General features: G+C 43.7%; 1 protein-coding gene across 8 annotated transcripts in view; it reads left to right on the forward strand.

Annotated features, from left to right (window-relative positions):
* BRCA1 (BRCA1 DNA repair associated) overlaps window positions 1-14,093 on the forward strand; it is a 74,400-nt gene that overhangs the window by 11,904 nt on the left and 48,403 nt on the right. For 2 of the 8 annotated variants that reach the window (XM_062174843.1, XM_062174848.1), the window contains exons 3-8: window positions 159-212; window positions 6,832-6,909; window positions 8,966-9,054; window positions 10,590-10,729; window positions 11,583-11,688; window positions 13,633-13,678. In XM_062174843.1, the coding sequence (XP_062030827.1) occupies window positions 159-212; window positions 6,832-6,909; window positions 8,966-9,054; window positions 10,590-10,729; window positions 11,583-11,688; window positions 13,633-13,678 (513 nt within the window). The remainder of the gene's footprint in view (window positions 1-158; window positions 213-6,831; window positions 6,910-8,965; window positions 9,055-10,589; window positions 10,730-11,582; window positions 11,689-13,632; window positions 13,679-14,093) is intronic. The other 6 variants (XM_062174844.1, XM_062174849.1, XM_062174846.1 and 3 more) reach the window with 3 other exon arrangements.

A 14,093-nucleotide genomic window follows, 5' to 3' on the forward strand; every position in this document is an offset into this window, starting at 1 on the left:
GTTCTTAGCTGCTAACACATGACTGGACTTTCAGCCTTACCTTGGTTAAGTTACAGAAGCTTAAAGTTGAATATTACTAAGAATGTGTTTTTAAATAAGTTAATAAGTTACTGTGCCTCATTTATTTTTCTCGTATTTTTTCTCCCCTATCTTTCTAGTCTGGAGTTGATTAAAGAACCTGTTTCTACAAAATGTGACCATATATTTTGCAAGTAAGTTTGAGTGTTTTATGTGGCTCCATTATTAACTTTCTTTTTTGTTAATACTTATTTATTTATTTGAAAAGCAGAGTTATAGAGAAGCAGAAAGAGAGAGAGGTCTTTGGGGTCTTCCATCCACTGGTTCACTCCCCAGATGGCCACAACAGCCAGAGCTGAGCTGATCCCAAGCCAGGAGCCAAGAGCTTCTTCCAGGTCTCCCACACGGGTGCAGGGGCCCAAGCACTTGGGCCATCTTCTACTGCTTTCTCAGGCCAAAGCAAAGAGCTGGATCAGAAGTGGAGCAGCCAGGACTTGAACCATCGCCCATATGGGATGCCAGCACTGCAGGCAGCAGCTTTACCTGTGCCAGCCCCCATTATTAATTTTTGTGCTTATCTTTCATACCACAGAGAAACCAGACTTTATAGAAGCTTTGGCTTCTTCAATTAAGTAACAAAGAAAAATCCAACTCTCCATTGTGTCTCAGAGTACTTTTTTTTGTTTGTTGTTTTGTTTTTAGATTTATTGATTTATTTGGAAATCAGTTACAGAGAGAGGAAGATCTTCTGTCCATTGTTTCCCTCCCCAGATGGCCAGAAAGCCAGAGTTGGGCCAGGCCAAAGCCAGGAACTGGAACTTCACCCAGGTCTCCTACATGGGTAGCAGGGACCCAACCACTTGGGCCATCTTCTGTTGTTTTCCCAGGGAGCTGGATCAGAAGCAGTCCAGCTGGGTTTCAAGTCAGAGCTCATATGGGATGCTGGCGTCACTTAACCTCCTGTACCACACCACTGGTTCTTTCGGAATACTTTTTTTTTTTTTTAAAGATTTATTTTATTTGTGAGGCAGAGTTGCAGAGGCAGAGAGAGAGGGAGAGAGGTCTTCATTCGCTGGTTCACTCCCCAAATGACCACAATGGCTGGAGCTAGACCAATCTGTAGCCAGGAGCCAGGAGTTTCTTCCGGGTCTTCCGCATGGGTAGCAGGGGCCCAAGCACTTGGGCCATCTTCTTCTGCCTTCCCAGATGCATTAGCAGAGAGCTGGATCAGAAGTGGAGCAGCTGAGACTCAAACTGGTGCCAATATGGGATGCCAGCATTGCATGCGGTGGCCTAACCCATATAGCACAACACTGGCCCCAAAGTTTTGATCTTTTAAAAATGTAGTTGAAAGGCAAAATGATAGATCAATCTTCCATCTGGGGGTGGGCCAGCCAGAGCCAGGAACCCATAACTCCATTTGGGTTTCCCGTATGGCTGGTAGGGACCCAAATGCTTGGACCATCTTATACTGCTGCTTTCCGAGGCATTTTAGAATGTATTAGCAGGGAGATGGAGCGGAAGCAGAGCGGCAGGGACTCAAACCATTATTCCATTATGGGATGCTGGGATTGCAAGTGGTGACTTTGTTATTGGTGCCTGCTGGATCAGAGGTCCTTGTCTTCTTGCAAGAAAAGAATTTCAAACATGAACTAGAGAGAAGTAGGAAGTGGGAATAAAGAGGATGCACCTTACATACCAGCCAGGCATCTCAGCAAAGAACTGAGAGTTTTTTAGATATGAAAATGGCCTACAGATTTTTCCACCTTTCCCTCTTCTGGGATATTGGTGAGTTGAGGGCTCGCTGGGTGTGGAATTCCTGAAATTCCTCCTAGAACTCGATCAGCACAATGTTATTGGACCTAACAGAACCTCTGGCACAGGGCAGGGAAGACTCCCCTAAACTTCCCCCCTGACTCCCAGGGGAGGGCCGTGACCCACCTAAGAAGGTTATTAAACACGAGCCAGGCTTCTGATGCACAAATGCTGATGTACTTCTAAGGTGGCTTCTACACTTCCATCATTCAATTGCCCAAAATTCCCCTTGTTGATTAGTCTCTCTCACTTGTATAGGCTAATGTCTACCTTCCTACCTAACAGCTTAACCCACTGTACCACAACACTATGCCTGAGTGTCTTCTTTTATTGGAAAAGCAAACCATGTTCTGGGTAATGAGTTTATTAAAACAAAAGTGTCTATGATATAAAATATATTCCTACCACTCCCATCCCAAACTACTGCTTCTCCCTTCTCTCCCCAGAGACAACCAGGAATTTTTAAATTCAAGAGTTCTTAACTTTGACTTCATGACTTTGTAAAATTACATTCAATTTTAAATTTAGTTATATTAAGGAACCAGTGGGCATTGTGGTATAGCAGTTAAAGCTGCTGCCTGCAACACCAGTATTTCATGTGGGTGCCAGTTCAGGTCCTAGCTGCTCCACTTCCAATCCAGCTCCCTGCTAATGGCTTAGGGAAAGTGTTGGAGGATGGCCTAAGTGTTTGGGCCCCTGCCTACAACGCGGAAGAAGTAGGTGAAGCTCCTGGCTCCTGGCTTTGGCCTGGCCCAGCACTGGCCATTGCAGCCATAGGGGAGGTGAACTAATTCTCCTTGTCTCTCCCTCCCTCTCTATAACTCTGGCTTTCAGAATAAATAAATCTTTTAAAAAATTTTAAGTTGTATTAAAAACTATGAACATGTACTTTTTTGAGGAAGGGAATCCATAGTTTCCACCAGATTCTTAGAATGTTTCCATAACCTAAAAAAGGGAACAGCTGCTGTTTTAAGGATAATGAGAGCTGGCTGAAGCTGCAGGAAACCTGTTCTTTTTAGAGAGATGTCCTCTAAGCACACATCTGCCAGCTGGCTGGTGCTTTCCTCCCTCTGAATTCTTACTCTTTACATTCTGCGTTCCAACAAGGATCCAGAAACCCAGTGCCGGTCTTTTTCGCGTTTCCCCTGTCAGCCCCCAGCCTTCAGTCAGTTCCTGTTTCCTTCTGATTCCTCTGTCCTGTTCCCCCCGCCTCAGGCCAGGGCAGCACAACTTTCTTCCTCGCTTTAAGAATTTCTGACTTTGTGGCCTCTGCATCAGTGCTTCTCAGACTATCTGTGGTGATCAGTTTGTTCCCAGGTCGAGACTTTGTAAAACAAGAACGTCTCAGTGTCTAAAAGGTTCCAGATAGCTGAAGGTGAACTTTTATACCCTGAGACTTAACGCGCTCTCTTGATGAGAATCTTTCTGCAATATCTACTGCATGCCTCCCTGTCACCTGAGTAATAAATACTGAAGATGCTGGCATAGTGAGTTATAAGATTATTAACATTATGTACTTCAAGAACATGTGGAAGAAGATCACAGACGGAGGAAAGATGAGAAAATAATGTGTGCCCAGGAGAAATAACTTATCTGCATATGTATAAGCCCTTAGAGAGGAGAAGGCATTTGCATGAGAGAAGGTCCTAGAGCAGGTGGGGAGGTTGGGAACTGAAGATGAGTGCAGTCAAGAGGGACAGCTGTTACTCCTGGAGTAATGGGGTGAGAGTAGTTCTGTAGGAAGATTTGGAGGCAGGGAAAGTTAAAGTGCTTTGAGCCCAGTGAAGATGGAGGTGAAGATAGCTGATGAGATTGAGAGGATTAGAGTTGGCAGCAGTGGGAGATTAAAGAAGACTTGCAAATCCCCAATATGGAGAATATGGTAGGCAGTGGAGAATCAGTCACAATTTAAATTGTGTTTTGAGTGATACATTAGAATTAAAAGTCCAGTATAGGGGCCTGCGCTGTGGCTCACTTGGTTAATCCTCTGCCTGCGGTGCTGGCATCCCATATGGGCGCTGGGTTCTAGTCCCGGCTGCTCCTCTTCCAGTCCAGCCCTCTGCTGTGGCCCAGGAGGTCAGTGGAGGATGGCCCAAGTGCTTGGGCCCCTGAACCTGCATGGGAGACCAGGAAGAAGCACCTGGCTCCTGGCTTCGGATTGGTGCAGCGCTGGCTGTAGCTGCCACTGGGGGATGAACCAAGGGGAAAGGAAGACCTTTCTCTCTGTCTCTCTCTCACTGTCTATAACTCTACCTGTCAAAAAAACAAAAGTCCAGTATAATGCCTATAGTGCCCATGTTATAAATCAACTTTTTCAGGGATCTATTCTGTAATACCTTTTTGTTTAAAAACAAACCAAAAAAAAAAAAGATTGACCTGTTTATTTGAAAGGCAGTTACAGAGAAAGAGGCAGAGAGATTTTTCATTTGCTGGTTCACTCCCCAGATAGCCACAATGGCTGAGGCTGGGCCAGGCTGAAGCTAGGGGCCTGGAACTCCCATCAAGGTCATCCACGGGTGCAGGGGCCCAAGTACTTGGGTCATCTTTTGCTGCTTCCCCAGGTACATTAGCAGAGAGCTGTATCAAAAATGGAGCAGCCAGGTCTCAAACATGCACTCATACGGGATGCTGGCATTGCAGGTGGCAGCGTAACCCGTAGCACAATACTGGCCCCTGTAATATCTTTATCATTTGAATAACATCTTGATCTAGAGGAAGCTAGGAAAAAATGTCACTCTACTGTGTTCTACAGTACTACAGGAATGATTGGGATTCCCTCTGTACTCATACTCAGAATTGTTCACTGTGCTATTTGCCAGGGTAATACATTGATGCTTCTTCGAGTACAGGTAGTATTTGCATCTTATATGTTCCCAAGGAGTAGTAACTTCTATTCTGTGTCTTTAAAGGGTATTTATGTGCACTGCAGATAGCTTTTTAACACCCTTATCCTCTAAACTCTATGTCATTGTTGAGTAGAATATGATAGTTGAAGCATCTGTGTAGCATCTGAATCTCCTTGATCCTGCCTACCTGCGTTCACTTTTTTTTTTTTTAAAGATTTATTTTATTTATTTGAAAGTCAGAGTTACACACACAGAGAGAGAGAGGAGAGGCAGAGAGAGAGAGAGAGGTCTTCCATCTGATGGTTCACTCCCCAATTGGCTGCAATGGCCAGAGCTGTGCCGATCTGAAGCCAGGAGCCAAGAGCTTCTTCTGGGTCTGTCTCCCACGTGGGTGCAGGGGCCCAAGGGCTTGGGCCATCTTCTACTCCTATCCCAGGCCATAGCAGAGAGCTGGATTGAAGTGGAACAGCCGGGTCTTGAACCAGCACCCATATGGGATGCCGGTGCTTTAGGCCAGGGCTTTAACCCGCTGCACCACAGAGCTGGTCCTCCTGCATTCGCTTTCTCAGAGAAGGACTGACTTTGCTGCAATTCAACCCTGGATTCAACATCACCTTCACCCTTTTTTCTGGGTGGTCTGAGATAAGTCTCTATTGTAGAATGAATACACTTCTTCAAGGCTGTATGAATTAATCAAGGGCACTATGGGGCAGGCATTGCAGTACTGTGTCTTGTTTTTTTTTGTTTTGTTTTGCTTTTGGGCCGGCGCCGGGGCTCAACAGGCTAATCCTCCGCCTTGCGGCGCCGGCACACCGGGTTCTAGTCCCAGTTGGGCGCTGGATTCTATCCTGGTTGCCCCTCTTCCAGGCCAGCTCTCTGCTGTGGCCCGGGAAGGCAGTGGAGGATGGCCCAAGTGCTTGGGCCCTGCACCCGCATGGGAGACCAGGAGAAGCACCTGGCTCCTGGCTTCGCCTGGCTCCTGGCTTCGAATCAGCGAAATGCGCCTGCCGCAATGGCCATTGGAGGGTGAACCAACGGCAAAAAGGAAGACATTTCTCTCTGTCTCTCTCTCTCTCTCACTATCTACTCTGCCTGTAAAAAAAAAAGAAAAAGAAAAAAAGATTTATTTTATTTATTTGAAGGGCAGAGTTAGAGAAAGAGGGAGATAAAAGAGATTGTCATCTGCTGGTTCACTCCCCAAATGGCCACAATGGCCAGGGAAGGGCCAGACCACCAAAGCCTGGAGCCAAGAGTTCTTCCAGATCTTCAGGTCTCCTACGTGGGTACACCTTCCCCCCATGGGCATTAGCAAGGAGCTGGGTTGGAAGTGGAACAACGGGACTTGAACCAGTGCCCCCATGTGATGCAGGCAGCGGCTTTACCCCCTGTGCCACAACAGCAGTCCCAGCACCGTGTCTTAAAGTTGCTGCATGTGATGGCCAGCATACCAGACATCCCGTTTGGAATACCAGTTCAATTCCTGGCTGCTCCACTTCTGTGTGGCTCCAGGATAATGTGCTGGTTCACTCCCCGAATGGCCACAACAACCAGGGCTGGACCAGCCCAAAGCTAGGAGCCAGGAACTTCATCCATGTCTCCCACGTGGGTGGCAGGGATTTAAGCATATGGCCCATGATCTGCTGGCTTCCCAAGCACATCAGCAGGAAACTGGATTGGAAGTGGAGCAACTGGGACTCAAAGGTGCACTCTGTTACTAGATGCATCACAAGCTAGAGCTTAACCTGCCATGCTACAACACTAGCCCCTTATATGTCCTTATGCCAACACTACATTGTCTTGATTATTGTAGCTTTATAGTAAGGTGCTGAGTTTTTCAACTAATTATAATAATTTTATGTGGATTATATATCATTAAATGTGCCATAGTAACATCTTAATACCTTTTTATCATAACAGCCATATGCATGTAAGTTCAGTTTTCATAGATCACTGCTTATGTGGTTTGGTTTCCTGCTTATGCAGCATCTAAAAACAATTAGAGAAAACCGTTGGTTGTAATTCACCTGCCATTACCTTTAAATGGCTCTTTCAGAGTAATGTGAGATTATCTTTTTGAGGTTCTTTGCCTTTTGAGTATTCTGCCTACAAAAAAAAAACCTTGAAATGTTCTTTCCTTCTTTATAATTTATAGATTTTGTATGCTGAAGCTTCTCAACCAGAAGAAAGGGCCCTCGCAGTGTCCTTTGTGTAAGAATGATATAACCAAAAGGTACACAGTTTGGATATTGACGGGAGGTTGGAAGTAACAACAGCAAGAGGGAATGGAAATTCTTAAATAATAATATAACTGGTGTTCCTATAAAAGCATTCATTTTTTTGTTTAAAAATGCATAAAGTGTTTAGCAGACAAATTATTTTTCTTTTTAAAGATTTGTTTATTTATTTGAAAGTCAGAGTTATAGAGAGGGAGAGACAGATCTTCCATCCGCTGGTTCACTTCCCAGATGGCCACAATGGCCAGTAATGGGCCAAGCTGAAACCAGAGGCCAGGAGCTTCTTCTAGGTGTTCCAAATGGGTGGCAAGGGCCCAAGTACTTGTGCCATCTTCTGCTTTTCCCAGGCCATTAGCAGATAGCTAGATCAGAAGTAGAGTAGGGACCGGCGCTGTTGCTCACTTGGTTAATCCTCTGCCTGCGGTGCCGGCATTCCATATGGGCGCTGGTTCTAGTCCGGGATGCTCCTCTTCCAGTCCAGTTCTCTGCTGTGACCCGGAAGGTCAGCGGAACATGACCTAAGTGCTTGGGCCCCTGAACCTGCATGGGAGACCAGGGGCAAGCACCTGGCTCCTGGCTTCGGATTGGCGTAGCTCCAGCCATAGTGGCCATTTGGGGGGTGAACCAATGGAGGGAAGACCTTTCTCTCTGTCTCTCTCTCTCACTGTCTATCTGTCAAATAAAAACAAAACAAAACAAACAAACAAACAAAAAAAGTAGAGTAGCTAGGACTGGAACCAGCACCCATGTGGGGATGTGGGCGTTGCAGGTGGTAGCCTTATCCACTATGCCACGATGCTAGTTCTGAAGCAAATTATTTCTTTTCTTTTTTTAAAAAAGATTTATTTATTTATTTGAAAGTCAGAGTTACACACACAGAGAGAGAGAGAGAGAGAGAGAGAGAGAGAGGTCTTCCATCTACTGGTTCACTCCCCAGTTTGCCACAACAGCCAGAGCTGTGCCAATCCGAAGCCAGGAGTTAGGAGCTTCTTCTGGATCTCCCATGTGGGTGCAGGGGCTCAAGGACTTGGGCCATCCTATACTGTTTTCCCAGGCCATAGCAGAGGGCTGGATCAGAAGTGGAGCAGCCGGGACTTGAACTGGCACCCATATGGGATGCTGGCACTGCAGGTGGCAGCTTTACCTCCTACACCACAGTGCCTGCCCTGCAAATTATTTCTAAAGTTGTTTCCTGAAAGGTTTATGGACATCTGCCTATTCAGGAATCAGGAATCTTTTCCTAATGCTTCTGAACAGTGTAAGAGCTTACAGGTTTTTGTTTTTCTTTCTTTTTATTTATTTATTTATTTATTTGGAAGGCAGAGATACGGAGACAGAAATTTCTCATCTGCTAGCTCTCTCCCCAAAAGCCCTCAGCAGCTAGGGCTGGACCAGGCTGAAGCTGACAGCCAGGAACTGCATCTGAGCAGATACCCAAGTACATGAGAAATTACCATTGCCTCCCCTGGATTAGCAAGAAGCTGAAATTCTAAGTGGAGCCAGGGTTCAAACTCAGGCACTCTGATGTGGGGTGTGAGTGTCCCAGCTGGCATCATGACCGCTTTGTCCAACATCTATGCTTCATTACATTTATTTTCCACCTAGTTATTTAATAAATACAATGTATCTATGTATTGTGTATCTGTCCTGTCACATGTATGTTCTGTTAGGTCAGTATCTTTGTGTCATCTAATACAATTGCTGTTTCTTCAGTCTTTGGAGAAATAGTAAGCATACAAATATTTAAAGGAATGAATGAAATAATTTCTCTATACAGTGGATTTATATCTATCATGGATTCAGGGTAGTATTATATCAGATAGTTTGAGGCTTTTGGTAGCTTTAATAGAATAAGAAAAAAATTGTAAAAGCAGTCAGTACTGCCACATACTTTATTCTGATGCCAATGATGTATTGATTGTAGTCTAATAGCTTTGTTCTTTGAATAAAAGTTTACTACTGTTATTTGTTTACATGTCTTTCCTTATTTTAGTGTTCTTAAAAAGTTGATAATCACTTAATAAGTGTGCCTCTCAAACAATTTAATTTCAGAAGCCTTCAAGAGAGTACAAGATTTAGTCAACTTGTTGAAGAGCTATTGAAAATCATTCAGGCTTTTGAGCTTGACACAGGATTGCCCTGTAAGTATTGCACAGCCCTGAGGCTGATGTTCAAGTGGCTGTCCGTGAAAATTCAGAAGCTTGCTGTAGTATTTTCTATGAATAGGTGATAAGACTTTTTGGTCTAGGTTAATTTTATCTTTGTATCTATAATTTTTTAAAAATATATTTGAAATGTACGCAGACAGGTAGAGCTCTCATCCACTGGTTTACTCCTGGTGCTGGGCTGGGCCAAAACTGGGAACCAGGAACTCAAGGCAGGGCTTCCACATGGGTGGCAGGAATACAATTACTTTTTTTTTTTTTTTTTTTTTTAAGATTTATTTATCTGAAAGGCAGAACAACAGAGATAGTTATGTATATAGAAAGAGAGATCTTCCAGCCACTAGTTCATGCCCCAAATGGCCTCCATAGCCAGGCTGAAGCCAGAAGCCAGGAACTTTGAGTATCTCACATGAGTGTCAGGTGCCCAAGCACTTGAGGCCATTTTCTGTTGCCTTCCCTGTCCCATTAGCTAGGAACCGGATTAGAAGCAGAGCAGCTGGGTCTCAAACAAGCATACCTATATGGAATGCCAGAATTTTTTTTTTTTTTTAAGATTTATTTTATTTGTAACGCACAATCTCAGAGAGAGAAATGGACATACAGAGAGGTCTTTCATCTGCTGACTCACTCCCCACATGGCTGCAATGGCCAGGGCTGGGCCAGGCCAAAGCCAGGACCTGGGAACTTCCTACAGGTCTGCAAGGGCCCAAGCACTTGGGTCATCCTCTGCTTTTTTCTCAGGAACATTAGCAGGAAGCTTTTTTTTTTTTTTTTTTGGGGGACAGGCAGAGTGGACAGTGAGAGAGAGACAGAGAGAAAGGTCTTCCTTATGCCATTGGTTCACCCTCCAAGCGTGCTGCGCTGATCCGAAGCCAGGAGCCAGGTGCTTCTCCTGGTCTCCCAGGCGGGTACAGGGCCCAAGGACTTGGGCCATCCTCAGCTGGCCTGGAAAAGGGGCAACCGGGACAGAATCCGGTGCCCCGACCGGGACTAGAACCCAGTGTGCCAGCACCGCAAGGCGGAGGATTAGCCTATTGAGCCACGGAGCCGGCCAGCAGGAAGCTTTAACCCATGTCTTAACTGCTATACTAAATGCCTGTCCCAGTAACTTATTTTGTAAATCAGTGCCTCGCGCTTTATTTTATCAACCCTAAGATGTACTATTTTCACATTTAACATGTCTGAAGTTATCATCAGTGGTGCATCATTGTTTAATTTACTAGATTTTCTGTCTTGGTGGTTCAGAAGATAATAGCACATCTCACATTGTTGGTATCTTGGGTTCAGTAAAATAGAATTTAACAGGCAAATTTGTTGGCATTGAGGTGGGGGGAGGCGGGAAAAAAGGCCTAAAAATAACTTTGACGTGTGTGTGTGTGTGTGCGTTTCCTAGGAGTAGAATTTCCAAAGTTGTTTTAAGAAGATTATAAGTAACCTTAGTGCATTGTCTTAGAACAAAGAACATTTTTTCCTAACTAGAAAAAAATAATGTTTTCCTTTGTAATTCACAGTTGCAAGCAGTTATGACTTTTCAAAAAAGAAAAACAACTCTCCTGAACATCAAAAGGAGGAAGTTTCTATCATTCAAAGTATAGGCTACCGAAACCGTGCCAAAGGGCTTCGAAAGATTGAACCCAAAAATCCTACGTTGGTAAGAAAAAGCTGCTTTCATTTATTCTGGCAACATCTATTCATTGGGCATTAGAAATTAGTGGATGTGGATTTATATAAAAAGTTCTTAAGAATGGAAGATGGTAAATTAAATGACTGGACAAGTGTTCTCATTAGTAAGAGAGGAGCTCAAAGAAGGTCAGGATGCCTGGCGTGGTCAAGAGAGACCGCAGAGGCTCTCCCCTGTTTTGGAGTTCTGTCTCCCCTGATGCTGTCTAAAATAACTACAAGGTCACTGATGTTTTTAAGTATTTGAAAAATACTTCCTCTTGAAAGGTATAATTGTCACAGAAAATGCCGTGATTTGCTCTGTTGTTACTTATATGTGAATGAATAATGAAGATTTCAAAAATAGTTCTCATGATACCAACATGCATTTTTCAGTAGACGTAGTGCTAAAAGGAAGAAGAAAAGCTTGTTAAAGTAATGTTGGGCTTTTAAATATTCTTTGCTTTCCTAAATGTTCTTTGGAATGCTAGGGGTTTTTTTTTGACATCATTTATGTTTTTTAAGAAATTTATTTTTTCTTAGTCGCCAACCCTATTATCAGATGTGATTAGGAGTGTATATCAAGTATCAGCTTCAAAATATGCTATTTTAAAACTTCAAAGTTATATATAATAATAGTTTGGAAAAATATAAACAGGGGAAAATATCCAAATCACACAATATCTAAGCATTTTCTTGTGTAGTTTTCCTGGCATTTTTCCTAAGTGTCATAAATTTTAGCTAACTGCTTATGGTCAATTTTTTTTATCCATGGCCTCAAGTTTTTTCAGGAAAAAAAGCTTAAAAACTGATGAACAACTGGTTGACCATTTTTTACTACTTAGCAGGAAAGCAGTCTTAGTGTCCAAGTCTCTGACCTTGGAATTGTGAGATCTCTGAGGACAACGCATCAGATACAACCTCAGAATAAGTCTGTCTACATTGAATTGGGTAAGGGTCTCAGATTTTGTGATTTGAGAATAATAGTTGCTAGATTGCTTTTCTTAATAGTTTTACCAAAAAACGTGATCTTAATTTATACCTGTGCCAGGGAGTTTAGGGAACTGAAGATAAAATCATTTTATGAGCCCTGTAGTAAGCTATAACTAATGTAAAAATGCAGTTTCCACTTTGAAGAACCTTATTTTATAAAGGGGGCAAAAGAAAGGATGTCTGGTTATAAGTGCGTGTAAATATATTTTGAAGAAATGGAGATAAGAAAGAACCTGTGAGTTGCTACAGCATTTAGAGGAATCCTAGATAAACTGTAGTATATTAGGTGCCTTTTTTTTTTTTTAAGATTTGTTTTATTTATTTGAAAGGCAAAGTTACAGAGAGATCTTCCAACTACTAGTTCACTCCCCAGATGGCACAATGGTCAAGGCTTGGCCAGGCTGAAGCCAGCAGCCAGGAACTTCATGCAGGTCTCCACATGGGTGGCAGGTGCCTAAGTACTTGGACCATCTACTGCTTTCCCAGGCACATTAGCAGGGAGCTGGATCAGAAGTGGAGCAGCTGGAACTTGAACCACTGCCCATATGGGATGCTGGAGTCACAGGCTGTGGCTTTACTTGCTATACCACAGCACCAGCCCCTATTTTATTTTTTGAAAGAGTTAGAGAGAGAAAGAGAGTAAGAGATTTTCCATGAGCTGGTTCACTGCCCAAATGGCTGCAATGGCCAGGACTGGGCCAGGCCAAAGCCAGGAGCCTGGAACTCCATCCTGGTCTCCCATGTGGATGACAGGGACCCAAGCACTTGGGCCATCATCTGCGGCTTTACTAGGTGCATTAGCAGGGAGTTGGATCTGCACTCATATGGAATGCCAGTGTCTTGGGTGGTGGCTTAACCCTCTGTGCTACAGTGCTAGACCCACTGTTGTGTTCTTGTTTAACTTATTTAAGATGTATATCAAACCTCTTAGGTTGTTATTATTATACTTTTTAAAAAATATTTATTTGTTTGAAAGTCAGAGATATAGAGAGGAAGAGAGAGAAAGAGATCTTCCATCTGCTGTTTCACTCCCCAGATGGCTGCAACAGCCAGAGCTGTGCCAAGCCAAAGCCAAGAGCCAGGAGCCAGCAGCTTCTTGCAGGTCTCCCACATGGGTAGCAGGGGCCAAGGACTTGGGCCATTTTCTGCTGCTTTTCCCAGGCCCTTAGGGAGCTGGATCAGAAGTGAAGCGGCCAGGACTTGAACTGGCACCCATAAGAGATGCTAGTGTCACAGGCTATAGCTTTACCTGCTGTACCACAACACCAGCCCTCTAAACTTATTTGTAAATGAGAAAAATAAGGCACGCAGAGGTAAGAAATGTTGCCAAGGTAGTAAAGTAGTAAGTGCTAAAGCTGTGATTTCAGTCTACAAAGTGGGCTTTGGTTGCTGTGCTTTTAACAGCTTCTCTGTATTGCCTGATATATTTGTCATTGTGTCCGCCATGTAGTGGGGGTGAATGAATGTCTGTTTGTGGTTGCTTTTTAAGATTTACTTATTTATTTGAAAGAATTACAGAGAAAGGGGGAGAGTCAGAGAGAAAGGCAGACCTTGCATCCACTAGTTCACTCCCCAAATGGCCACAATGGCCAGCGCTGGGCCAGGCAGGAGCCAGGAACCAGGAGCTTCATCCAGGTCTCCCAGGTGGGTACAGGGCCCAAGCACTTGGGTCATCTGCTGCTGCTTTCCAAGGCACATTAGTAGGGAGCTGGATCAGAAGTGGAATGGCTGGGACTCAAACCGGCGCCCATATGGGATGCCGACACTGTAGATGGTGGCTTAACCCGGTACACCACAGCACTGGCCCCATGAATATCTGTTTTACGACAAGTACTTTTTAAAGTTTATCTCTTTCAACAAAAAACCTTTTACTAATTTGTTTTTTGGGGGGAATTTTTTTAGGATCTGATTCTTCTGAAGAAGCAGTTAATAAGGCGAATTATTACAGGTGAGTCAAAACAAGACTGAGTCTATAAAGCTGGTGTTTGCATATTTAGTTTCTGTCAAGGATTGATGTTCTTCTAGATTCAAACCATGGATTGGAAGAAACTTTAGAAATCATCTAACTTAATCCCCTCATTTTATGCCTGCAGAAATACCCTTTTTATTTGTATGATTTATCTATTTATTAGTAATGTCCACAGAAGGGTGAGATAGCAGAACTCTGCACACACTTGCTTCTAGCAGGTGGTTGTCCTCTGGCTGAGTTCCTCATATGCCAAAGTATTTTCATAGTGCTAATTGTGATTGATGAAAATATCAGAGGACTCCTTTTCAACTCTTTCTTTCCTCTGTTCCTAATTCCACATCTCTCTCAAACTTTGTCTATAAAAATCATATAATAATCTATAAGCCATCTCCCA

Source organism: Lepus europaeus, chromosome 18 (assembly GCF_033115175.1).
Source record: "Lepus europaeus isolate LE1 chromosome 18, mLepTim1.pri, whole genome shotgun sequence".
In the NCBI taxonomy this organism is placed as follows: Eukaryota; Metazoa; Chordata; class Mammalia; order Lagomorpha; family Leporidae; genus Lepus; species Lepus europaeus.